Below are 27,751 nucleotides of genomic sequence, written 5' to 3' on the forward strand. Positions count from 1 at the left end.
TATACTTGTGGGATTTTTGTGCTGGTGGTTTTGGTATTTACTGATATATAACTCCTTAATGTTTATTTGTTGAGAGTGTATTCACAGCAGAATTTAAGCACTTGTTGGCATTGATACATTTGAAGAATACAATGAACAGTGGAAGTATTATTGTGTACAGTAATTGGCAATGCACATCTTTATCCTTGAGCATGAATATTATCTTAATTTAATGCTTACTGTGAAGTGTTCAGTCCATATAAATAATGCAGCCAAAATTGTATTTTAAAGAAGCCAAAGCCACAATTACAGTAGGAGAACTTGTCAGTCTTCTTAGTGATGGGTGTAAATTTTAATGTAAGATTATATATTTCGTGTTGCATATTCTGACATCTTTCTAATGTGTAAAAAAACCCCATAAAATTTGTATTTCAATTATATTTGAGATAGAAAATAAAATACATTCAAATTAATTACAATGGGCAAAAGACTTTGTTTTTCACACATTTTAAAGCAAGTGTTGTGTTTATAGATTTTTTTCTCTGATAAATTTGACTGAAAGCAAATTTGGAATTTGGGCAGCTGCCAGAGTGGATCCTGGAAATCTTGGATACCAGAAAGAAGCAGAGGAATCGTAGCAGTAGATGTAGTAATTCTTATTTTCTTAGGCCATGAGCAATGTAACAGTTAATGCTGCCATAAAATATTCTACAGAGTTTTTAGAAATAACCTATTATTGGTCATGTCATACTTTTGAGAGCTGTTGTTTAAAGAGTTTTCACTTTGAGCAAAGTTGCATTGGCTTGATTATGTATCTTTAGGATGGAGAGTTGCAAGCAAATAGTGGGTGAAAAAAAAAGGTGAAAGGCACTAGCTAGAATGTGGATTCTTGGAATCAAGCTGAGTCAGTGACAATTAATTGTGCGATACAGGGCCTTGATGGTGCTTTTTGATTTCATGTCAGGCTCACGGTGGAATCTGGTTGTTTGAGCCTGTAATGTGAAGTAAGGGGGAAGAATGAAGGTGTAGAACAGATTTGCAGACATAAGGGAGGACATAATTTGACCAAATAAAGCAAAATCAAAATACAATAATTTAATTAACTGCAGAGACTATTACTTTCATTTAATTAATTCAGTAATTGCTGTGTTGCTGTGTCCCAGTCCCTGCTGTGCCCCTGGCACTGCCAAGTAGCTATAGAGAACAAAAAGGTACCTCTGTATATTCTGAATCCCAGCTTGCAAATTATACTGGGCCTGTTTCTGAAGAGCCAAGTTGTTCTGACTTTTGAAAGGCTGCACCTGCACTCGTTAATAAGGCTCATTCCACCTTGTTCTCCTCTTACCTCATGCTTATGAGTCTTCATATTGCATCAGTGTTTTTAAGTGTGTCGTAAAGTTTTGGAGACAAAAGTTTTATCACTGTCTCAAAAATGATATCTCAAAAATGGTCCTATAATTCATGTGCATTAGAGGGAGATGGGGAGCTGATTTTTAATGAATGCATTTCAGTTGTCTCCCTTTTCATCATGTTTCTTTCCATGTTATATCTTCCAAGGTGATAGCTGATGGATACTTGGATGAGAATAGAATTCCTGTTCTAATGCTAGCTTCTGGTGTGGAGGAAAATTATTTGCTGCCATGTTTATTTTGAATCTATAAATTAAAATTGTCTGCATTAATGTCAGAAGGCATCACTCAAATACCCTTGTGAATTTTGGTATTTAAGGACAGGGTGGAGGCCTCATCCTGGAAAGGGACTGGGTCCTACATCTCTTGACAGCATTTTTCAGTTGGTTTGGGGATGCCAGCTGAGCTGGAGCCAGGTGGTCTGGGCTAAACAGTTTCTAGAAGTTCCTTCCCACACTTAGCTCTTCTGTGATTCCCTTAATGCTGGTGACACTGAGAACTTAACCCAGGAGCTTTGTTTTCCTGGTCTCTGACTCTGGCCGGTTACAAGGTGCACAGTTTCAGTATGCAATACTTCTTACATCAATAGAGTTTGTGTAGTAGCAATTTACTATTTGTAATTTTGTAGCTGTGGTACGAGGATATATCTAAAGAAGGCTGAGATTCTCTGACGTGTGATACTGTATAGGATACTCTACATGAGGGTGTGTGTAAGGACTTGAAATACTGTACACAACATAACATGCTTTTCTAAGTTGTAGGGAGTTCACGTTGTTACAAAGCTCAACCTTTTTGTCTGGAAAATTGGAGAAAAGCTTGTTTAAGCTTGTTTAAGAGGTATAATAATTTCTGGGCTCAATGTGATTGGATACCTGCAGGGGATATCTCTCTCTGTGACTACATGGGCATCTTGCTCTTCCAAAAGACCACAAAAACTACACTGTAAAGGGTGAGGTGACCTCTTCTATTTGTTTCCTCATGAAATAGCTTGAAGAACTGAAGAACTTAAGCATTAAACAAATTTGGCTACCATTTAGTTCTAATTGGACGTGTGATTCCATGCCAGTTTCCATAACTGACATTTTCTGTAACATTTCATTTATCCGAAAGCTAACATATAGTGAAAAATAGACCAATAGAAGGTGAACAACTTGAATAGTTCTGTAAACGTCTAGATCCAGGTCTAGTTTCAAGAAATAGTGTATTATGTATTTTGTGTGTTATTGAATGTTTGTGTACTATCCCCAGATGTGGGTTTTTTCTGTAAAAAATAATATACTGAGAATAGGTATTTATCCTTAGAACTCAAAATCTTAGAAGCAGTGTGAAAATGAGTGCTTTCCGGGCAACCAGCAGGTATGAGAACTTTTTTTGAAAACTACGTCTAGTACTTTATAAGTGTCTAAAATTAATTTTGAACCACTGACATGTTTGTTAGCATGCATCTCATCTCTATAAGCCTCTCACAGCATCTTCTATCTTTAACATAATTGTTTTGAAGTATCATAGACCTAGAAGACCGTAACTGAAATTGTCTTGATGCCTTGAATACTGTGTATGGGTGTGGGGGGGAATGGGAGGGAAGATAATCCTGGAATCATATTTTACAATTTCTTTGTTGGAGCAGATTTAGATGAAAATTGTATTTCACCATTACCCTACATTTGGTTTTCTACATTATTGATATATTGCATTCTGCTTTCTGTAAAAAAAAGAAATTTATTTTGGGGACTACTGCAACATGATTGCAGGTTTTTAGATGTGGAGGTAAGATACCTTGAAATTCATGAAGTAGATCTTTTTTTTTTACTTACAGGCAATATTGGTTTGCCCTGTTGTACCTTCTAAAAGGCATGGTTCAATAGAAGTTTACAGAATTCTGGCTTTGCATCCAATGAGGTTTTTAATCGTTGTGGTAGAATAGCAGATGCCAAGTAATTTCTGACTTAGTTCTTTCACAGACTGTGCCAAGAAAATCCCCTCACCCAAACAGTTGATTTTTGGCTTTCTTCTAGTGCTGTGTAATGTCAAAGGGAGGAAAAAATAAGTATTGTGAATTTTTGTAGCTTTTTAATTACTTTTGACAGTCTTAACAAGATCATCTTTTCATGTATGGGGTGTTTTTAATTACAAATATTTATAGAAATAGTAGCACTCAGATTGAAATAGAATTGGTTTCTTCTGAGAATTTCTTTGGTTGGTTGGGTTTTTTACTACAGGTAGTTCAAGTATGCCAAAACATTTTTAGTGTGCTACCTGTGAAATACTATTTCACTGGCTTAAGGTAGACTAATACATCCACTATTTGAAAATAACATTTTAATTTAACAACATTAAGTAGCACTCATGGTGTGTGTGCTGAAATTAAGATGTTTTGGGCTAATCTGTTCCCACAGTCGTGTGTTTCTCTGGGTTAGTCAGCCACTTCCGACATCCCTTGCTGTGTAAATTTAAACCTTTTGGGAACAAAAGGGAAGCTTCTGCCCAGATCATGAACAGAGGAGCCTTTCTGTGCAGTTTTAAGAATATTATGTTTTTTCTGCTGAAGAATCGGCTTCTGAGAATTATGGATGTGATTGGTGAGCTTGAGAGACATAGATGTCATTGGCCTGGCCTTTGTCCACAGTCCTCCAGTTCTTTTTTTATTTCAGTGTCTCAGGGTTCCAAGAATTTTAAATAATTAATTCAAAAGTCATTGATTTGATAGTTTTTGGGAAGACAGAATACTTAGAGCACCCTGGAGAGTTGCCTCCTCTTTACCACATTTACCCTTCCTCATTGAGGCAGGATTGTGGGGGTGGGTATTGAAGGAAATATTTTCTACTAGTAACTTGGATTTTTAATGTTAAAAATACAAAATTGAATCCTGCATAATTAAATTTTTTTCTTCAACAGAAAGGTTAACTGGAGAATTAGTGACCCTGATTAAAAACATAGTGAGTAAGGGAAGGGAGGAAGCAGTCTTAATTATCTGAAGATCATTTTTAGATTTCTTTGTCTTAGCATTAACTTAACTGAAAAAAATTGAAGAAACAATTGAAAAGAATAAAAGTATTTTTAAAGAGTTAAGCTCTTGTTTTACTGAGGAGCTGGAAGAATTCCTAATTTATGTCAGACACAGATCTTCTGAGAAGGGGGAAAAACAACCTGTTGTTTGTCTCCAGTAAAAGATAACAAATTTAAACGTATCTTTTAAGATTTATCTATAGAAAATGAATTAAAAGCTGCAATCTATTTCTTCCCTAAACCAAGCTCATAGCAAAACTTCATTGTTTTTCTTAAGCTCTTCCTTTAATCTTACAGAATCACACTGTAGTGCACTTATTTTCATGCCTTGTATGGTAGTGCAGCTGTTACGTGATAGCCATATTATAGTGTATCATTTGTATTTTTTAAACCCTTTTTAGATTTTTTAAATCTGACTACCTGACAATGAAACTGCAATGAGTAAATAGTTAAATGTTCTAAGTGCATCTTTCACAGGTGAGTCACATCTGCTACAGACAGAAGGTTTTCTGTTGAGCTCAGGTTATCTGTTGGATGCCTTCTTTATCATGCTAACATCAGAAATTATTTGTGCCTTCTGCTGAATCATGAATGTAAAAAAATCCTGGAAAAAGTCAAGCAAGATTCAGTCTTGCCAAGTGTATTGCTCTGGCACCAGTGTTTGGTTTCTCTGCTGGTGGGTTGTTTGTTCAAACCAGCAGTACTTTTACAACACTGAAGTCAAAACTTATGCGATGGCCAAGGCCTTTACAAAGACAGGTAGGTAGACAGACATTTTAATCCAATGCCACCTGTTTATTTGAAGTATACACAGCACATAGCTGTCTTCCAGTAAGTGTTATTGTATGTATCCAGGTGTGTATTACAGAGTGTAGACTTCGATGTTTGGACAGACCTCTCACCTGTCTTGTGTGGTGTAAAGTGGATTTCAAGTGGTAATCTCATCTCTTGTTCAAGCCAGGATCAGCTCTGTTGATGTTCTTTCTGATAGACATTTGTTGTACCCGTATATAAAGATTTCAGAGAACCTTCAGGGCATCTTCCCTTTTTCTGAGGTTTATGACTAGCTACTATGCCTTAAAATATTTCTGAAATATGCTCTGTAAGGTTGTGTTTAGCAGCACTTTCATATCCTTCTGATCAGTTTGACGTCAAAGTCTTCTCTCTGAAAACAAATTCTTCACTGTATGTTTTCCTCATCTGAAAACATCTTTCCTGTGAATGGAGGACAGGGCAGACCATTTTATTTGCCCACTTTGAACTTTTCCTGTTGTCTGTGGCATCTTATAAAAATTAATTATTTTGGTAGGTTTTCTTTTGCCTTGGATGGCAAAAGAAATTTAGACCAATGAATCCATGATTTCACTAAGTAAATCTTACCTAAAGTTTATTTCCAGAGTGGTTTTTTGTTTTAGTGTATTTTGGGGTTTTTATAATCGTCCACACTTCTCTCAATCCCTTCAAAAGGGAGCAAGTACGAAGCTAAACTTTGCCTTTGGTTCAGGGGAAACTCATAAAGTCTCCAAATGATACATGTCTTGGCTAAAAGGCAGAAGAATGTTGTTACATGGATAGTCTTTGATTTGACTGTCTCTTCTTGGCCAAGAAAGTGAAGTTAGACTCCAGGTTAAAACTTTGTTATCCAGAGTTTAAGTGGCCTCTTAGCTCCTCTTGCAAAGCACTCTAACATTTGAAAGTTGGCCTGTGTTACAGCTCCAGGATTGGGTGATTGCCTTGCTGTTCTCCTTTGCTCAAGTAGGAGTGTTGTCGCTCATGCTGTTGTACTGACAGATGGCTTGACACAGACAGGTTATTACAATGATAGTCCTTCTATATGTAGTGCATATGGATTCTGTGAGCTGCCATTCTCTCCTGCTATTTTCATGTCTTTTGCCACCTGGATTCGCAACTGACTGAGACACAGCTAGGCATGCACAAAGGGTTTTTTCATCTTACATGACATATGCAAAGCCCACCTCAGTTACAGAAGAACAGACACTGTGTCTGAAGGAAATCTGGTTTGCTGTGTGTGGGCATGTATGCGCCCCAGAAGAGGAATTAATATAGCCAGTAAAATGAATGTTGAGTATGTAGTTGTTTACTCTTGGGCTTGACTTGGCACAATTTGTGATGGTATGACATGGTGTTCTACCAAGCTCCCTTCTATTACTCAGATTTCTAGTACTTTTTTAAAAGTTGTTTTGGTTTTTTAAATAATGGTTTAAAGTAATAGATTGTGAAAAGACCTTTGAAAATGTGGACTCAGTGCATGGCAGTACAAGAAGGGCTGTCTTAAAAAAGAGAGGGACTAAAAAGGTACTCCCAAGATACCCGTGACATTCCTGTTGAAATTAACACATGGAGCTCAATTATCTATCAAGATAACTATGAATACTAGTCTTCCTCTCTATTTCACCCCTCTTGGAAGAAGTATGGAATTGATCCTGCAAGCTGTTCAGAGTGACTGTTCACTTTTGTACTGTTTGTATCAATTAAGGAAAGAGATTGCTATTTCCCATTCTTTCAGGCCAGTGTTTAAATTCCAATCTGGAAACCGTTACTAAAAGGCTTGGTGGAGTGCAGCAATATATTCAGCTTTCCTGTGGAAACATCTGAATACCTGCAGAAACTTTGTTTGGAGCTCTGTGTACAGTCAGAAACTGATTTGTTTAGCTCCGGTATTTAAGGTTTGCAGACAGGAGTTTGGGAATTTTGCTTTTTATTTGTGCATCTGAGTAGGTTCTTAAGCTCATAGCTTTCACTGAGTTGAATAAGAAAGACTGTCTCATTCTTTTTGAGTTGTTTATTCCTCTTTAATCATACAAATGAACCATTTGCTTATTAAGTGTACAATTTAAAATTAATTGGATATTTACACATTTACCAACCTTAAAATAGTCTTAATAACCTCTTGAATAATAACTTTTTAATGCTTGCATTTCATTCCCTAGTTACCTTTTCCTTTAAAAAGTGGATGAAAGTCAAGTAAGCAAGGGACAGTGACTTTGTAAGGCTTCTACCAAGATATAGGTGAGGAGGGCTTAGTCTTAGCATCTACTTTTAGGCTGCCTTTGAGAAATCAAACCTTAGAAGGCCAAGCTGGAATCAAGATTCCATACATGTCAAGTGTTTGGGCATTTATAATTGCTCCTGGGAGATGCCTAAATTAAATGTCTGAAATGGTCTCTGTGAATACCCCGTGCTGTGTCCCTGTTCTGTGTCTGCCAGTCTTTCCAGGAATCAGATGTTTCTTCTTGGTGATATGGCAAAGGATCATATTTCTGCCAAGTTCCATTAGAATGTAACAAACTGAGGAAACTAAGTAAAGCATTTAACTATAAACTTTCTGAAAACAAATAAATTTATATTTAAATAAATGATTCTACCCATAAATACAAACGTTGTTGACTAGTGTTCTTGTATACTTAATAGCAGTCAATTACTTTGTCACTTGTATACTGCTTGGGTTTTTTTCTGTTAGAAACTGTTGTATATCCTGTAGAAATCCACATATTTTTGTCGTTAATATGTTGTGAAGCCTAGTCCTGTTTTAAAGCTTACATAGATCACAAAGTCCTAATGAAGTGATGTTTTAAGTATGATGCACAGGTATTTGTGATGTGAATCCCAGATTATATTCTTTTGTTCACACTGTGTTTCCAACTACAAAACAAAATACGTCTACAGACATTACAGAAGGATCTTTTCTGTGTCTTAGAAACGCAGGTAAAAATCTGTAAAGTTTCCTTTGTTGTGGAACAGACCAGCTGTTCACTTTAGTAAGGTGCATCTGATGTTGCAGTCCAATTTCAGGCTGAGCAGTGTGCAGTACTTTCTGCAAAGAATAGCAACGTTAAATGGCAGGAACAGGAGTGTAAAATGCACATTATATCTGTTTCATCTGCATGATAGTAGTGACAAGTGCTCAATGGCTGTCAGCATCCTTGTCAGCACAGAGCCGCCTTTGACATTAAAGTCCCCAGCCCAGGCCTGATGCTGTGCAGCTCTATTGGCAGTTCCATCAGGCTGCAGCTGATCTGCGAATGTCAGAGCCTGCCCTCTTCTCCTGGTGTGTTGCCAGCCCTCTGTGTTTGCAGGCTGGCCTCGCCTGTTATTTGATCCTGCCGCACTTCTTCATCGGCTCTCCTATGGGAAATGAGCGGATAGGTCAGTGGTGTGAGGGCGTCTTCAGGGCAGCACAGAACCCCATCCAAAGTGACTTGCATAAAGGTTTGTAATGATTATCATTTCTTTAAGCCAATCAATGGGTAAAGTACCCAGAGACTCATTAAGTGGCATTTAAGGCACCTGTAAAAGAGTTTTGAGCTGTATTTCAGGAAATGTGGTGACAGCCTTTAACGTCTAATTGACCTCTTCTCTTTGTTTCACTTTCTGTATTTCCTTCTGATGTGTTCCCCCGTGGCAGCAAACAGCCCTGCTCAGTATTTTGAACTTCTGCTCGGAGCTGCAGCACCTCAGCCTGGGCAGCTGTGTCATGGTGAGTGCTTGGACCATTCAGGATGTGGTGGGGGACTGTGTGTGTGTCTGTGTGTGTGCGCGTGTGCGCACTCACTTTGGAACCTGCCTGGGTTTGTTTCACAAAGGTGTGTTAAATGTGAGATTGATACAAGACTGCTCTTTTGGAATGTCCTAGATGAATGCAGCTTGGTCATATATTTAAGGGTTATGTACTGGTTTAGTAGGTCTAAAATGGCTTACAGGCTTTCTCAGAATTCTTCAGGCTTTTTCTAAGTTTTTGGGCATTCTCTATATGAGTAATCACTTAATAAGTAATTAATACGACTTTCATAAGGAGTTGCAGCAACTGATCAACTTAAAATGGAAATAAGTACAGTCTTCAATCATTCTTCAGTAGTTGCACTTCCTGTAGTCATAAAAACTGTTGTAATCATTTTTAAGGGGAAAACAACTGTGCAAAAAAAATGTTTCTTCAAAGAAACAGCTTTTGCTGCAGCTTGATCCTCAGTATTAAATGAATTTTAAACCAGCTGTGTCTAGGGTTTATAGGAAATTTATTTTTGTCTTTTATAAAAGTAGATCTCACCATGCAATGAACAATTTTTGGAGCTCTTTAGAAGTGACTAATGCTTGAGACAGATGCATTGTGTGTGTTAGGAAGAAAACCTTGAAACACCTCTGTATGTCTGGAACAATCCTGCACGTGACCAAGTGTCTGCTTTCCTTGCAGATTGAAGACTATGACCTTATAGCAAGCATGATGGGAGCAAAATGCAAAAAGCTTCGCAGTCTGGATTTGTGGAGATGTAAAAACATAACTGAAAGCGGGATTGCGGAGTTGGCTTCAGGCTGCCAGCTTTTGGAAGAGCTTGATCTTGGTTGGTGTCCTACGCTCCAGAGCAGTACAGGCTGCTTCACAAACCTCGCGCGCAAACTCCCGAATTTGCAGAAGCTCTTTCTTACGGCCAACAGGTCTGTGTGTGACACGGACATCGAGGAGCTCGCTGCCAACTGCACACACTTACGGCAGCTGGATATATTGGGTAAGAGAGTGTGGCAGTAATGGTGTTTGTTTTACGGTGTCTCAAAAGCTTTTCAGTTAAAAAGGAGTCCTTAAGGCACAACTGTCTTATAGACATATTTTTTAAATAGTTACTTCTTAAAATTATGGTTTAGCACATAAAAAAACAAAAAGAGGGACATTTTATTGCATGAATTCTGACTCAGAATCCAGTGGATTTATACCAGCTGTGTAATTTGACTGCTGGGTATGAATTGCTTAAAGTGGAATTTAAGTACAGGATTTTTTGCGCTGACTTTTATTTTCATCAGTTTTTAACTGAAGCCTTTCTGTTTTGATTATCAGAAGATGCAATTTCTTATCATTCTTTCTGCTTTTATATTTTCATTTCTGTCAAGTGTGACAAAGTATATGTATAGCATGAGTCTGTGATCAATAGACAGACTTCGCTTTTGTCCAATAAATATTTGTGTTATATAGTATGTATTATGTACTATGCAATACTGAATTTCTTCATCACTTTTATCAGTAAATTGAGTTATTAAAGTTGAAAGGGTAATTAACAGCAAAACCTAAATAGACTTTCTAGTTAGGTGGGAAAGAAGTGATGATGGTCAAAAAGCATAGCAAATCTGAAATTCCTGAAGCTGAATCCTCTGTAGCTTCCATAGTTGATAATATTTTTAGAGATCTAAAGTAAATATACTTTGAAATTTTGAGTAAGGACTTTGAGAAGTGTAGTTTTGTGTAATGCTGAATTTATTTTTTTATAGTGGCATATGAGGTTTTCTTTTTATAATAATGTAGGACAGCAAGGATGTTTGTGACATCAGTGTGGGAGAAAATTCTTCATGGTTTTACCAACTTAATTTCACAGGTTAGCTGAAAAAGGAAGATTTAAGTGAAAGGGAATAAAGTAGTTGCTCTGTGTACTTCTAACATTTAATAATTGTAATGAAAATACTATATTTAGGTTGAGAGGGATACTGCAAAGAACTGAGAACCATCAACATTAATAATGTTCCAAGCAAGTTTAAGGATTTATTCTTACCAGCATTTATAATTTACCATTTAATTTAAGTATTTACCATGTGGGTTCAGATTGGCACTCCAGTACACTCCTCTATAATGATAAAGAGTTTTACTCACTTTTGACTGAGAGAGTCACCTTCTGACCAACATGGGAAAGACATATGAACAGAAAAAGCCTTAACTCCACCTAGTATAAATTGTAGATACATTATGTTTATGACCCCCAGGGGTACTGTGTTTTGTGTATCTTTAAGAGACTCTGCTCTCTAGCTAAATTATCAGGGGCACACTGTCCTGTTCAGACACAAAAAGTTTCCAGATAGTGTAGGGAATTAATCTTTCGAAACACTTATGTCCCCCTGACCACCCACTTCCATGTGTTTCTGTTACAATGGCCTTGTGTCTGCCCACAAAGTGGTCAGACCTCGTTACTGCACCAGAGGCTCTCCAAAGAATTGTTTGGCTGTGTTAAACTTATGGATAGTCTGTTACTTCTGTGTCCTCTCTGACAATAGTGAAAGTTTGCTGCCACAATTCTTTAGTGTTTCAATTCAGATTTGAATTCAGTTTGACATCTTAATGCACTTTTTTTTTTTTTTTTTTTTTTTGTAATAACATGAAAGTAGAAAAGGAGTTTGTTCTGTTCCCTGGGTGCTTAACAATATTCCTGAGTCAGGTGCGTTTGTATTCAAACTTTACCAGCGAGATGTTGCGGTCAGATAAATCCCCTCTAGGGGATATCAAGTTGAATTACCTGCAAAATGAATAATCTGAAAAAATAATTTCTTTCTTCCTTCAGAGAAATATTTGGTAGGGGGGGGAAAAGGTTGTCCTCTGCTGTAAACAAGTCAGTACAAGGTGATACTATATATGTGAAGGACTTACTCTGCTTTTTTTGGCAGCAGTGAGGAAACTGTTAAATTTTTTTGGTCTGAATATAGTAATCACTACAGTCTGTGGTTACAAGAAAGAGCTGTCAAGTAGAACCACATCGTGTCATCTGGAGGTAGTTTTGCCAGGTGTTCCCATGTAAGTGCAGAAGTCTCTGTTGTCTGAACTAAAGAGTCTCTCACTGTGCAGGAGTACCAAGGAAGTCATAAATCTCTGAATGTGCTCTTACTTTGGGCATGTGATACAGGGCCATCCTCTTACTTTAAGCTGCATAAATGCGTAGTATGTTTTTGTCCTTCAGTAGAAGTGTGACAACAGGTCTGAAACTGTAAGAGGTCAGAGCTCAGCTTTGTAAGAGTAACCTTGAACGGTGGGTCTTCTCTGTGATGTGAACGAATGAGAGGTGCTCTCATTATAGCTTTTGTCATCTCCCAAGTAAAGAAATGTCTGGCTTGCCTATGCATTGTGAAGGGTGTAGAGGTCTTGCTGCTAGGTTAGCACTGTGTGCTGTAAAGGAACTTCTTTTGCTTCAACAAAGCTGTGTAAAAGCGAGATTCTTTTGCTGTATACAAGCACTTATCTAAGTAAAGGTCAGAATGTTTTCCCTTTACTGTAGTCACCAGCACTGAAGATGCTATACAGGTGTCTCTCTGCAGTTGTTAGAACTTATAAACTCGTCAGAGAAAACTCCTTGTTTCAGTTATAGGTTGTTTATCATCACAATAGCTTCAGGGGTGGAGGAGTCTAAACCTCTGAAAGAAAGCTTGTTGAACTATAAGGGGTGAAAATTATATATGGCCCGGATGCTGTTTTTAGGTGGTAAGTCTTGAGGCTTGCTACCCATCTATCCTTTACCATAATTGTTGGGCAATTTCCTTGTTACAGAGTCAGAGGATGAAAATTGGTGGTTTTCAAGGACTCTGTATACTTGCTGGCCCATGTAAAGCATTATTGGATGTCAGGCTGTGTTTGTGCTTTGTAAAACATGGAAAGTAAATTTGTGTTCAAAAAAAATCATGGGCTGGTCCATGTCTGCTGTATCATAAGTTTGGAAGAGGAAGCGTGGTGTGTGTCACTGAATGCACAAGGATGTGTTTCTCTCGAACTTTTAGTTCTGAGCTTTCTTTTACCGACTACATCCTGAACTGCCTGCTTACAAGTATCATTTCCTTCTCAGCCCACATCTTTTCCACTGACTGGCATGGCATGTTTCCACCCTCTGTCAGAATGATCCAGCTATGATCATCTGACAGTTCTGTAGTGACGCAGTACATCAGCCAGTGCTATCAAAAGTTAAGTGGACACCTCTAGACCAGTAGTTGAAAAACTAGTCTTCAAACTGTGATCAGCATTGAGCAATGTGACAAGTCAGATGGCAACCTGAATTGACAGTGCCAAAAGCTTTTCTTGCACATCACATCAGCTGCTTAGTTTTTTTACTGTGGGGTTCTCAGCTGCTGTCAAGGGTGAAGAGTAAATCGTATTAACCTCACTCCCCAAAAGTTCCAGCTACCTCTGTCCTGCACAAAAGGAGTAGTGAAAAGTAGACACCCTCGTTACCACAAAATTCATGTATTCCTATCTACATTCCAACACCTCCTACACCTTCCTGAGCAACAGAAAACCCAACTGCCCCCTTGCCAGCTGTCAAAGTTTTCAGCTTTATCTTGAGAACATCAACACGTAGTTAGTCAATTCAAACATGAAAATGTGTAGCACATTAAAATTTTGAATTTGAGTTGTGTGCAATAGATTGAATAAAATGTAAAGATTAAAATGCTAGTTGGGCTGGTCTAGGAGAATAAAGGAAAGAAAAGTAAAAATATTTGAGGGATGATGCTAGTTATTTTCAAGGTTGGTACTCTGAAATATTATTTGGTGTGTAGTAGTGTCCCTTGCCCTAGAAATTTGGGTTCTGTAGTTTTTATAGCTGTCCTGTGCAGATCTTCTAAACAGCTATAGAATTTGAAGACTTGAATATATAATGGATATAAATTAGATTATTTACAGCTAATAAACATAACTGTTCTAGCAAAGAGATCATTACTCTTGCCTTTTACAAGGGTGATACAAGACAATTAACTGAACAACAAAATTAAATAGCAGATTTTAATATTTTGGTTATGTATGTATTCTGAGAAATGTCTGATTAGTCTGTGGAGGAGAAGTTAGTAAATAATAAAAGTCTAAAAGTCTCCAAACTCTAGAAGAAAAATGCACCATATAAGTAATTAACTATCAGGCTACATTGTCAGTCTTTCAAAAGCAAAGGAAAATGTGCTGTATTAAAATGATGAAATTATTTTGAATGGGCTTTTAAGATAAATACGTCACTAACTGTACATTGTATAAATAAAAGTAAGACTACATATGATGTTCACTTACCCTGTGGTGTGAATAACCAAACCCCAACTGGATTGCTTTTAGAAAATTGTATTTCCTAACATAAAATTTTAAGTCTGAGGAGATAAAAAAACAGGTGCAATAAAATATGCAATTTAGGATGACCTACTTAGTTGCAAATCTATTAAAAGTCTTGGATGAAATGGTAGGAGAACTATCAAAGTTCAGGTAGGAAGGAATGAAGAGCATCCTACACGAAAAAATCTGTGGCTAGGAATCTAAATCTAGAATTTTTGTAGAAACATTTGAATCTTGAAGCATAAAAGCTGTGATGCATAAATGAGGCTGGGTTTAGATGAAGGTGCTGATGTAGTAGCAATTTTAAGGCTTGGTGGAAAAAAAGATAAGTGGCATAGTGTTGTTCCTAGAGTCGCATTTGGAATGGTAGAGCAGGTCTGTCCTTATGGCAGAGCAGTGATATTGTCGTAAAGTTCATGGTCAAATGAAGTGAATAAATAAAGCATGTTAGAGAATTTCTGTGTGAAGCCTTTGGGACTGTTGCATGAACCACCAGACAGTTATGATGATGGTGATTATATAAGGGTAAGGGAGTTAAAAATCACAGTGATAATGACAAGCTTAGTCTTTGAAGAGGAGGTAAAACTTGGGGGCATAATAGCAAAGACTGTCCTTGGGTGATGTTCAATAATGTCTCAAAGCAACTAATCCGAAAGCCTGATGTAGGCTAATTGAAGACCACATTTAGATACCCCCTTATGCAGAAGAGTAGTGGAGTCTAGTGGAACCATCTGGAGTCTTTCTGAAATTGAACCTCGTGCAGAGAATGAAAACAGGAAGATGGACTCTATAAAGTGGAACAAAGTCACAGTATGAAGTATTAAGGAACCATTGGCTAGAGGTGAATAATTCTGTATTTCAGCTGTGTTGGAAATTCACAGGAGCTCAGTAGACAGTCTAGATGTGAAGGCTCACTCCAATACAAGGCTATTGCAGGGGAACTGTTGTGTGTCCATTTGTTGTGTTCTAGGCAGAGGGGAATCAAGCAGGCTGCTACATCAGAGCCATTCTTTCCAGATTAGCCTGGAAAGCTGCCTTAAATTGGAATGCCAATACAGAAAGATTTTGAACAAATCAATACATTGAACAATAATAAATTGTTAGGATTAAATGGTATTTATGCAGTGGTTCTAAATGAGCTCAAATACAGGGCTCTGGAAGTCTTATTTCTGGTGTGTTATCTGTCTCTTAAATCAGCCTCAGTGCTAGAGTAATGCAGGGTTACAAACATGGCACAGCCTTTTGTAAAGGGCTTGGGTTAGGAGCTGCAAAACAGTAAGATCATCTTTTGCTCTCTGTAAACCAGTGGCAGCCATGACAAAGTCAGTCAGTGGACATACAGAGGACATGACCATATGTTGAAGAAGAGCTGCATCCCAGCAAGGGTAGTATTAGCTTTGTCTCTCTGGTTCTTTAGAATTCCTTGGAGTTCTTGGTGAATGTGAGCTCCACTCCAGTCCATAGAAGATTGGATTTTCAAAAGCTTTAGCCAAGGTTGTGCTGCTTTTGTAAGTTAGCTGTCTTCTCCTGGATATTATGAGTGTTTCAGAGACAGCAGAGGACAAGGATGTATCATCTCTTTCCACAGTGAAGTTATGTCAGTACTGTGGTGGCCAAGGGTCTGTTCTGATCTGTTTGTAAGTAATCCAGGCAGAGGGGTGAATAATGCCAGAGGGTAACACACAGGTATTCAGGGTAGAAAAATCTTAAACTGAAGAACTTAATACTGAAAAATGGCAGAATGATCTTGTGATACTTATTAAACAGGTGATAAAGCAGGAGGAAAACATTGAATCAAGTGCAAAGTAGTTGCATGAGGCAAAATAATATCAACTAAATATATAGGGGACTGGATTTGTATAAGCTGTTTTGTAGGAAAGAGATCCTATGGAATATTTTTGGAAAACATCAGCTCATTGCTGAGTATCAATCTAATGGGAATAGAGAAAACTAAGGTTTCTTAGACAAGAAATGGAGAAAACACCATAAGACTTATTACAAAATTACTGACTATGTGCTCAGTGCACTGTATTGTTCTGGTCATCCAGTTTCAAAAGTACTAAATTAGTGCAGAAACAACACAACAGGGGTCATTCTGAGATGCAAAGGAGTCTGGAAAACAGATTCCCTTGAGGGCACAGAAGAGATGTGCATGGGAGTATGAGTGATTTAGAAATAGTGAACTGGGAATGATCTCACTGCTTCTTTCATTGCATCTTAATTATTGCAATTAATAGGCTGGAGTTTTTTGGTTTTTCTCTTTTTTTTTTTTTGACATTATGTAGTTAAACTGTGGAACTTATGAAGGGGCTGTAAGTATAAAGAAATTCAGAAAAATAGTAGAATCCATGAAAGATAGCTTTAGAAACACTAAAATTATAAATTTTGCCAACTGGGACAAATCACCAGTGAAAAGCTACTTTAAAAAATATACTTCTTTTTGTGCAGGGGAGGTGAGGAGTGTAGAGAACATAATTATCCCTGACCCTAGACAAGATCCTGAACTAGATGGCTTTCTGGGGTGCTAGTTAGCTGAAGATGGAGCTGTGTGAGTTGAAGTGTCTGCCAGCAGCTTTCTGCAGTAGTGTTGGATATATAAACTCTATAGGGAAAGCTTGATGAGCAGTTTAGCCTTCTGTAGACACCCAGGCTCAGTTACTTGCCAGGAGTAACTTGCCAGATTTCCAGCCTTCCCTGTAAGGCATGAATTTCCTCTGGGTCCAGTTCCTGTCTGCCAGCTTGTGTGGATGTCCTACACGGTGGAAGGTCCCCAAGGGGCACCGAGTACTCCAGACAGCTGACTCACACCGCAGTGCCCAGTCAGATGAATCAGGTGCTAAGCACAATGGACTGGACTGTCTGTATGTCCATCAGCTGTAATGGCTGCATGGATTTGTGCTTAAAAACATCAATTTATTTGGTTTCTGACTGAATCCTTTGCTTGATTTGACCCTGTGTGACACTTGGGAGTTCAGCCACTGTAGTCTTGTTTTTAGCAGGGTTTAATTAGTGTGTTTTATACATACATGTATGTATGATCAGCAGTCTCTTGAACAAGTGTCCCTGCATGTGTGTAATACCCACACTTGCTCTAGAGCCCTGGGAGCCTTGCTGATGCCTTTTGAATTGGAGTAGCCCCCAATCACTTTTCTGCTGTGCTGATTGTCTCTGTGCTCAACAGGAAAGCCATGAGAGCATGACTGTAGCATTCCATGCTGCTGCCTGAGCCCAGAGTCTGGTCCCTGGGTGGTCTTGTGGCTCTGGGTACTTGGCTTCTGTAGCAAGAGATTCCCCTTGACGTCGTTAAGCTGCCCCCTGTTAGGGAATGATGGTGACTTAAGCAGTTAAGAAAATACTCCAGGCTTTTTAAAGGTAAAAGTTCTACATGCTCTCTGAGAAGTTTTTAATTTGAAAACTAATTTAAATAATCTAGATAAAAGTTGTGTTGTAGTAGCATTTTTTCATGACATGGTATTAACAGCTTAAATCCCTCCACTATTCTTGGTAACTTTACAATTCTGTTTTGTTTTCTTTTTGGACAGGAACAAGGATGGTGAGCCCTGCGTCTTTAAGAAAATTGCTGGAGTCTTGTAAAGATCTTTCTTTACTCGATGTGTCCTTCTGTTCACAGATCGATAATAGAGTTGTGCTAGAACTGAATGCCAACTTTCCTAATGTGTTCATAAAAAAGAGTTTCACCCAGTGACTCCCTACATATGCTGCTGTGGAACTCGTTTGACAGAGTTGTTTTCCTGTAAATTTGTGCTGATTTTTTTTAAGGAGAATTTAAATCTGCTATAAAATAGTGGAAACTATTAATTATCTACAAAAATGGGTAAAATACGTTTAAATGTATTATGTTAAAGTTGATATTGTACCTAAGAATTATTTTACTCTGTTAATTGGTGGTACTGCATGTTTTTAAGTACTAGCCATATGTCTGGCTTTAATGAGAAGCAAATGAATGTCTTCTTAAATGTCCCTTCACAGGGTGTTATACACAACACACTATGTTAATATCCAGGTGAAAGCAGAAGTTCAATATTTATCAGTAAGGAAAATATGGGTGCTTCCCTTTCCTGTGTTTGTGTGTGTATATATAAATGTATACATATGTATTTGTATATACATACACAGATATTGTAGCATTCTAGTTTGGTGCAGCATAAGATTTTATGATCAGCCCTATAATTAGTTATTTGAAAACCAGTTTAAGTGTGTATAAGAACAGATAGAAAAGGCACTTTATCTTCTTTGAGTTTTAGCAGTGAATTGTATCACAGTTTTCTCCCTTCCTTTACCTGAAATAGAAGTGGTGTTTTATAGTCCAGCCTAAGCAACACAGCAGATAAAGGCAAGAACCTGGACCACCTGAACTTAGAGCAGAAATGAAAGATAAAATTGACAACTGCTTCTTGATATTGAGATACAAAGTTTAAGCCAGGTACTTAATGTCATAACTGGTAATGTGTAAAAAACTCCAGCGTTGTTCTCTTTTTCAGGTTTCTGTCATGGTCAAGACTTGATTTGTGATACCTTTGGTTATTGTGTAGAGTGCCATGGAAGGTAGAACTTTAGAGTAATGCATTAGCAGTTGTCCTTTCACTGGCATCAAATCTACTGTCAGGTGTAAAAACAAACACCCTTGTTCAGTAAAACAGCAATGAAAATGTTATGGGTTTGAAACAAGGGCAATATGATTTGATAATTTTATGATAGCCAAACTTAGTACTGGATTTGTTTTGTTTGGGTTTTTGTTTTGTTTTTCCAAGAGGAGTGTAGCTCCAAGTACTGTTGCACTCTTTCTTTAAGACTGCTTAACCTCTGAAGAAGGAAAGCTGTGTTGATGGACAATTTCTGGAAGTTTCTTCCTTTTGCACTTTCTTGGATGAAGCTTTTCTCTTTTATTTCCTTGAATACCACTGCTAGAGTGTGTTGCTATGTACAGCTTTGGTTTAGAATTTTACCTTTTTAGCCATTGTTGATGCATATGGACCATAAAATATAGGCTGTCTTTTGATACTGGTTCTGTTATTCTTCTGTTGATGGCACTTACTACCTTCTGGAATAAGAAGAAAAATACTTTGCCTGAGAGAAGTACAGTATTGTACTGAAGATCAGTGACAAAGAACACTTCAGTTCATGCAGTAAATAACCAACTGCTACTAGAGGACTGCTGCAAATCGTTAAAAATGTGACAATCTCTGTGACTCCTGAATGACTGCTTTGAACTCTTTGTGCTGGTGCCAATACTTTATAAACCATGTCATGAAATAGCTACAGAACATTTATATGATTTTACTGAAAGACATAGTTCTTCAGATTTTTAATTTTTTTTTAAATCTCTGGGGAATTCCAGATCCAAAGAAGGGCATGCACAGTTGGCTTTTTGATTTTTTTCCTCCACACAGATGGCACTATGGGATTTCCAACTAGTTTATGCCATTCCATTTTTTTTCTTCTTTAGAAATCTAGGCATTGTCAGAGAACTTTAGATTGATTTACTTTTTTTTTTCCACACTGAAAGATGTCAGCTTTGGTATAATTCTCTGTGAGACCTCATTTCTCTCAATCATGTTTGGGTTCATTTATTTTTCTCTGAAATTTTAACTTTTTTTAGTCTATATTTTTCATTTGTATCTGAGTATTAAACATTATTCTAGTTACAGGAGAACACAGGTACAGATAATGGGAGTTTACAAAGAAAAGAATTTCAAAACAAATGTTTTTGTTGTAAAATTTCACTTCTCAGGGGTTGTTCTGTGTTTATCTCCTTTTTTTTTCTATAGAGATCAGTTTTGTTTGTTTTTCACTGTAAATAGAATGGGATGTGGATGAAGTGATAGCCATTGTGCCTTCAAACTGGTAAATTTGGTAGATAATACAGTTTAACTTCTCATCAGTGAATCAAATACATGTTTTTGTAATCATGTATGTGTAAAAAATTTCATTCTCTGTTGCTTTTTAGGTAGCGTAAAGAAGGTTTAAATTGAAATTTTGTTCATACTGAAGGATTTTTCTCTTTCTTATGTTGCATCTTCTGCTTGAAATTGTTCTTTTCAGGAACTCTTTATTGTCACTTGGAAGATAAAGTGAAGTTGACTTTTTATTTGGGTTGTTTAAAAGTTAGCTATTGCAAACATGTAATTAATTCAAAGAGCGGAGAAATGATTGGAAATTAATTCCTACATAGCTGTGACTTCCTATTTAGTTGTAAACTTCAGCTTTCAGTTAGAGAGTAAGAAGCTCTTTTAGCTATGGCCTTATAAGTCCAAGAAGTCTTCCAGCAAAACAAAGTTAGACCAGACTTGACATTTGTAATACTTGTGGGATAAAGAAAACAATTTGATTTTAGACCTTCCTTATATGTCACAAAGAAGCAAGAATAGGTCACTGTCTCTTTAGTTCTGCTATCTTTTACTTAAGTGTGTCTATTTATTTATACATATGTATGCATAAATTATATATATATACATATGTTCATGTGTATATATAATTTTTTTTGGATGTGTGTACATACATAAACATATATGTATAAATCTCAAAGTGTTTCATGTAGGAATTACTTTTGTAAAGTGAGTGTAATAGCAAAAGATGTTTCATAGCATTTCTGCTTTCAACTGTTACTTTACTCTACCTGAAGACTGAGTTCATCTCCACCCATGCAGCAGGAAAAGCCTGGACAGGAGATGTGCTGGATTTCCAATGTTGCTTTTCCAAGTGCCTTTTGGTTTGTCTGCTCATGAAAGGTGTCGCAGGGTATGAAGAGTGAATGCAAAGTCCGGTAACTACTGTGGACTGTCTCCTTGTGAAGCAGTTGTATAGAGGGAAACTTATATTCTAGTTTCATTTAATCCAAAATTAATTATATCAGTTCCTCCATTGGAGCAATGTAATTACTCTTGAATTGTGTTGTCATCTCCATCACTAGACTGTCCCTCAGTCATGTTATCTAAATTCTGCTATTAAGGATATTACTTTTTTTTAATCCTGTTGTTGGATTATCTGTCGTTCTGAAGCTTTGTAAAAGATGTGCTTTGGCAACAAATATTAAAAAACATGACTAACATGTCCAAAAAAAGGGGTTTTCTCTGAACTGCTCCTGTTTTTAAACTAAAGGGGGGGCTTCCATATCCTCTGTATGAAATTGATGTGGGTTGGCTTGAAGGTAAAGATGTAATTCCTTGGGTAATTTTAAATGATAATTTTACTATTTAAAGCATCTTAAGTCTTCAAGGCTTTAATTCAGTAGTGTACTTACTTGTATTCATGATTTTGAGCTGTTACATAGCTCTATGAAATACTTGGGGTTTCTGTTCTTTAAATTGTACACTAAGTCCATTAGTGAAGCCTGACTTATATAGAACAGTTTTCTGTGGGAGTTTGGACCTTATAATCACCCATGTACTTGGAGATCCAAGTTGCAGGAAAAAAAAACCACAAACAAACAGCAAAATCTACCTAAACCTTTGTATTTCCTTAGAGCTCTTATGCTAAGTTTTCCAGATACAAGATGTTGAGTAATCATGGTACACAGTGAGTAGAATTCACCTCACTGAACGTTAGTTCTCTGAAAGTTAGACATCTACTTCAAGGGAGAAATCTGGGCACCTCTAGAGAGTTATTAATCTCCTATGGCAGACATTTAAGGAAAGTAGAATGAATCATGTTCTAGAGAGCCTCTCTGGAGACTGTGGAAGCTGTGATTTAGCTCAGGTTAGATACTAAACTGAGATTAATTCCATCCAGTGCTGTACTACCTGTCTTGAAAAACAAGACTGAAACAACACCATCCATCCTTAAACCTTCAAACCCTCCAAATTCCAGAGAGAAGCAAAAAAAAAAAAATAAAAAAATTCTGACAACCTTGAGGAGTTTTCTTAATGCCAGAATCTGCTTCTGCCCCATGTCAATGCCTGTGGTATATAATTTGTTTTATTTCATTCATTTGGCTTTTGGCTTTGGGTTTTTTTGGAAATGCATCCTCTTTCCCTGTTCCAACATCTCATGTACCTAACTGGCTGTATGTATAGTTCTGTAAATACATTAAGTGAACAGGCAAACATAATTAATGAATTCCCACTATTTTGGTAATCTTTCATATTGCTATAATTAAGACTGAGTAGTCTAACTGCTCTACTGTCATCAGAAATGTCACCCACTGTGCATCTGCAAAAATTGTGTGCCGAGTCCTGGTTCTTACTGTGTGTACTTATTGCATCTTATGGGATATATTTCCCATGTCACATCAGCAGGACTGCTAAATTTACAAAAACTAAATAAAATGTAGCATTTTATTATGGACTATGGGAGCGACTTTATAGATATGATTTACTTGTTCATTATTGCTCTTTAACAATGATTCTGTAAGTTGCAGCTTTTGAAATTACTAGACTAGAAACCCTGGTTTAATGTATCTGCACTTGCTGTGTCAGACATAGTCAATGCTTTTTTTCCCAAATGAAGGCATTAGTCCTTCCCTGAGATGATGATTTCTGTGATTTTTAGATCTCTGACTTGATATTGAAATGCACGAAGGTGCTCTGAAATAAATGTTACTGGGCACAGGACAAGTTGTGGTAACTGATGTTTGGAAGGGAAGAGGAATGAGTGTTGCACGTTACAGATCCTCATGAGCTTCAGAGAATGGCATCGGCAGAAGGAGTCTCTTTAAGAAGATTCAGCCTCTGTAATAGGAGGCAGTGGTGAAATTTTCCTTTTCAGCTAATGGACTGAACAACACTGTTCTTTTTGTTTGAGTTACATAACTCTGGTTTCTCCTTGTCTTGTTTTCATTTAAGGATGGTAAATGGTGCAGTTAGGACAGACGTCCTAAACTGAAAGGCATCCATTGTGAGGAATGAAATTTTTCTGTTGCATGTTTTGTTCACCTTTTCTAAAAATAAAAATTAAAATATCCTCAACTATTTGAAAACTCATTTTTCTTAGATTCTGAAAAACTGCAAATATCAAGAAAGTTGAGAAAAGAAAAAGGGGACTTAATCAGATTTATCTGGAAACGCATGGAAGGGTAGCCAGAGCTATTTATAGATGTGAGGAAAGTAAGTGCCTTGTTCTAGATCAGCTGTTACCTTTCCAGAAACATAGCTTTCCACATAGTATCACATGCTCATACTTCTAAATCAAGATTTACCATTTAGGTGTTCTTAAAATTGACCTTTCATGTGCATGATTGTGCAGTAAGTCATGATGTCTCTTAATTTCATTTTTATCAACTACATAAAAATATTTTTTTCTTTGCCTACCGCTGTGAAATCATGGTTTTTTATTATTTAATGAAACTACTTCATTCATGTACACAGAGGTGCATATAAGACTTAATTGCTCAGGTTTTTTGTAGCTAGTCCTTTTCTGAGGACAAACTGCAGTTTAGGGGTAAAATGGTAAAAGTAAAGAGTAAAGTCTCTGGAGAAGGTTCAAGGGAAATCTGATCCAATGTATAGGTATACCTGATGGAGGGGAAGAATGAAGTAGAGGGAGCCAGATTCTTCTCAGTGATGCCCATGAACAGGACAAGAAACCATGGGCGCAAACTGAAACACACAAGATGACACATTTTATGGCACAGGTTGCCTAGAGAGCTTGTGGAGTGTCCATCCTCGGAGATACTCATTATCCTGGGCAACTGACTGGGTGGCCCTACTTGAGCTGGTGAAGGCTGGACTAGGTGACCTCCAGATGTTCCTTTCCGGCCTCATCTGTTCTTTGTTCCATGATCTGAGGTACACCTGTGGTTGGTTTCTTTGCTTCATTGTACTAATTGCTGAAGAAGGTGGAGGGAGGGGAAAAGAAAGAATACCTATCCTAAGGAACTTGTCATTTTGACAACAGACACAAGAATCTTGTATGTTTCCTTTTTTTGTTACTTTGAGCAGGAAAATCTAAATAGAACTTAACTGGAATAAAATTTTGGTAATGTTTTCAACATGCAGATCAGATGCAGGGGTATCATAAAAAACAGACAACTGTTTCATGGGAGTATGATTGTCATTCCAAAGCCTGAAAGTTACACCAAGGACTAAGAAAACCCTATTTTTGGACATTGGCAATAGTTTCTGGATAGAAACTGAGTTGTCTATAATACACTAGGAGTAGTTGAATTTGTATATCTTTAGTATTTGTTTACATAGACCTTACACTGAATTAGGGTGGCCATGGTTTAGGTGACAGTTCCTCCTTACTCTGTTGGAAACTGAGTACAGCAGTTACCTGTTTGTAGTGTCAAACACACATGTTTGAGTTCAGGTGAGAAAGAGGACCAAGTTTATGAAAAACTGAGATATCTGAGTGTTTTAAGGAGGTACCATGTATAATTGTGGTGAGTTCCCATCTTTTGTATTTTTACTATTTTGCCATTGTCAGGAGTTGTTGTCTCTGCTCGCCATCAGAAGATGGGTTCCCTTTTATCAGACCTTGGTCTCTCAAGATTTTTCTTGAGTGCCACAGATTTTTACACATATCCACTGTTCTGAAATGACCAGAGAAAATAGCTGGCTTGGTTAGGATTTGGAAACTAATGGCTAGTCTATTCTTGAAGTTACTTTGGAATAGTTGCTAAAAGTAAATTAAAATAACCAGGAATTGATGTGTTCACAGGGAGACCTTGCACTTTCTTACTTAACTTTGGCATACAGACAATTACAGATGTCTTTCAGCTGTCATAGTAAAATCTGTGTGATGGTGATCTTCCTGGATTTTGTTAGTGAACATAAAGCAACTGCAGCTCTTCAGCATCTTTTGCATTCATGTCCTTGCCAGGCAGATGCTGGAGATGGGGATTGTGGAGATTGGTCTGATCTCTGGAAGTGAGGTGTGTAAATTGCCTGGGGAAATTTCCTACTCACCTTTATTCGTATGTGCAGATGAGAAGGAAGGACATATCCAGACTTTCACATTTAAATACCTAAACCCAGCACCTGGATTCATTTAAACATAATAGGTCTCTCCCTGGCTCCCATCACATAACCAGCAACAAAATACTTGCATTATATTTATGATTTAATAGTAAGCTCCATTTTCTGCCACAATATGAGTTTGAGTAATGTAACAAGAAACTCCTATTGCATTACCTTTTAAAGAAACTAATTTCTGTAAAGGTGGAAGAGCACCAATAGAGGGAATAGTTCCAGACACTATCTGTAAATACCTGTGCTGTGCATGCTATGCCTGTAAGCACCAGAAGCAAGTTATGCCTTTTTGTAACAACAAGTTGAGAAGGACAAAAGGGATAATTGCCTCTAAGCACATTTTCTGTAGCTGGAGGATATTTATATAATTGAATTTTAAATATCTAGAGTAGATATTAAAGTTAGGACACTAGTCTCCTAGGGTACTGTCACTGAGTAGATAGGTTCTTCTATAGGGTAATTCAGATCAGATTAGTCTTCAATTGAGGTCTTGAATTGACCTTTGGAAAGGCAGAGGTCTGTGTAGACCAAATAAATTTTCTGTTGGAAGCTAGCACAAGTGGGTTCAGAGTAAGAGGTTGCTTACCCCTTGGTGCTCGCTATTAGTCCCCTAGTTTGACTTGCTTCCACCCAAGGCCACCACTTGCTTTGCTTTGTTAGTTGAACTGGATGTGATTGCTCCCTACAAAATATCTTGGTTAAATCTAGAAAACTGCTTGTTTTCTAGTAATTGTCCTTTTGGTTGTTTGGTGTTTTTTTACCCTCCCAATTTGGCTATTAAAGCCAGCAGAAGGAAGGGGGCATTTAGTGTCAATTTAAAGAATAACAAGCAGCAGGTGGGAGCGTGCTGGTTGTGCAAATGCTTTAATTCAAATTAGCATAAATGAGGATAGCCACTCTTGATTGTGATCCAAAGCTACTTAATTTTTACATAGTTCATCTCAGTACTGTGCCACAAAAACATCCAAAGTGAAGTTGTTTATTTGCACCTCATGATGGTGGCTCAAGCCCTAAAGTGGAAAATACCATTGTGAACATATGAGAACATTCAGGTCCTAACTGGTTTTGATAAATTCCCCCCAAAAAATCCTTCCTTCCAAACATGTTGGAAGGTTTAGATTAGAAAGGCTAATAAAAGCATATTTAAAGTATGGTGAAGGCAGTGGTTAGCAAAACTAAGCTGGAGGGAGGGCAGCAGTTCTCAGGACTGTTTTCCTGATGCTAAGCTGCATTGGCCCATGAAGCTAACATCCACTACTTTGGAGTCCTAAATATGGTCAGTAGTCCAAGAGCTCTTCTGTATGTGCAGTCTTAGATTCCAAATCTGTTTTCTGTGCTCCTATTCAGTAATTAGCCCCACTTTTAGTTTTGTGCTCCTCTTAGTATACTAGCAGTGTTTATCTTAATAGCTATTTTTGTTTTTAATATTCCTCTCTGAGACTCATGCCTTTCTTTTATACTTAGGCAAGTACTTGATTACATTTCAAAACAAGATTTTTCCTCTGGTCTGTGTTCTGCTTGACTAAGTAGAAGGTAATGTTTTTGGTGTAGTCCTTCTTTTTGGATTTGGCTACTGTATCTTCTTTCTGTGTGTAAACCCAAAGGTGTCTGCATTTGCAGACACAGCTTGGGCATGGATACCTGCCTTCTCCTCATTTGATGCATGTTTTGGGTTGAATTGAACACATACATACACACAAAACAGACATGTTAGTCCTATATTCATGAAGAATTTAAATTATTACAGAGAAATCATCTAATGCCTTATATTGCTAATTCAAAGATAAAATCTTCCTATCTTTAAAAGTTAACCAATTATTTCTATTTAGGAAATTAAGCCTGTTTTCTTCTGCTGTGTTGGATAATTTAAAATGTCATAATACTGTATTGTGCAGTTTACTCCATTACTGCCAGTATAAAGAGGTTGAAATTAATGTTCTCCCTGAGTTGTCAGTGTCTGCTAATTTAGAGATGACAGAAGTGTGTTAAAATATATTCAACCTATAATATTTATCTTGCTTTGCACTTAATTTGTTTCCCTTTGACTGTGTTGCAAAATGCCAAGTGTACATAAAATAATGAATAAAAAAAAATAAATTATTTGTCTACATTCATTGACCTTTTCTGCATTCCTTTTTAAAAACAATGTAATACAACACAATATGATGCATTCCCAGGAACAGTTTGGTTATATTTTTATCACTGTTCATTTTGAAATAGGACACCCTGGATGTTTTTTGGGATGTGAATTCATAACCTAGCTTTTTTCTTTTTTTTTTTTTTTTTAATAGAAAAGTGTGTAATTGTTTAATGGTTAGCTTCCTCTAGTCCTATGAAAGCACATGGAACTAGGTGTATTACACAAAATAGATGCTTCACTGCCTGAAACAGTTTGTGGTACAGAGCAAGAGACAACAGATGTATGTAGACAGATGGGATATAAAGCAGAATATGGAGATTACAATGTACCAAGAGAGACCTCCAAGAAAAATATAATTGTTGAATTTCTTTCAAGGATAATTTCCTAGTCTAGTGCAAATTATGTTACCATAAGGTATTTCTTGATCCCTTTAATTATGTATGTA

General features: G+C 37.2%; 1 protein-coding gene across 6 annotated transcripts in view; it reads left to right on the plus strand.

Moving 5' to 3' along the window:
• Positions 1 to 27,260, plus strand: part of FBXL4 (F-box and leucine rich repeat protein 4) — a 62,733-nt gene extending 35,473 nt beyond the window's left edge. For all 6 annotated transcript variants that reach the window (XM_015621866.3, XM_015621868.3, XM_033512865.1 and 3 more), the window contains 3 exons: positions 8,821 to 8,892; positions 9,604 to 9,916; positions 17,781 to 27,260. In XM_015621866.3, coding sequence (XP_015477352.1) covers positions 8,821 to 8,892; positions 9,604 to 9,916; positions 17,781 to 17,944 — 549 coding nt within the window. In that variant the 3' untranslated portion in view covers positions 17,945 to 27,260. The remainder of the gene's footprint in view (positions 1 to 8,820; positions 8,893 to 9,603; positions 9,917 to 17,780) is intronic.
• The last annotated feature ends 491 nt before the right edge of the window (positions 27,261 to 27,751 follow it).

The sequence above is a fragment of the Parus major genome, chromosome 3, assembly GCF_001522545.3.
Source record: "Parus major isolate Abel chromosome 3, Parus_major1.1, whole genome shotgun sequence".
Lineage (NCBI taxonomy): Eukaryota > Metazoa > Chordata > Aves > Passeriformes > Paridae > Parus > Parus major.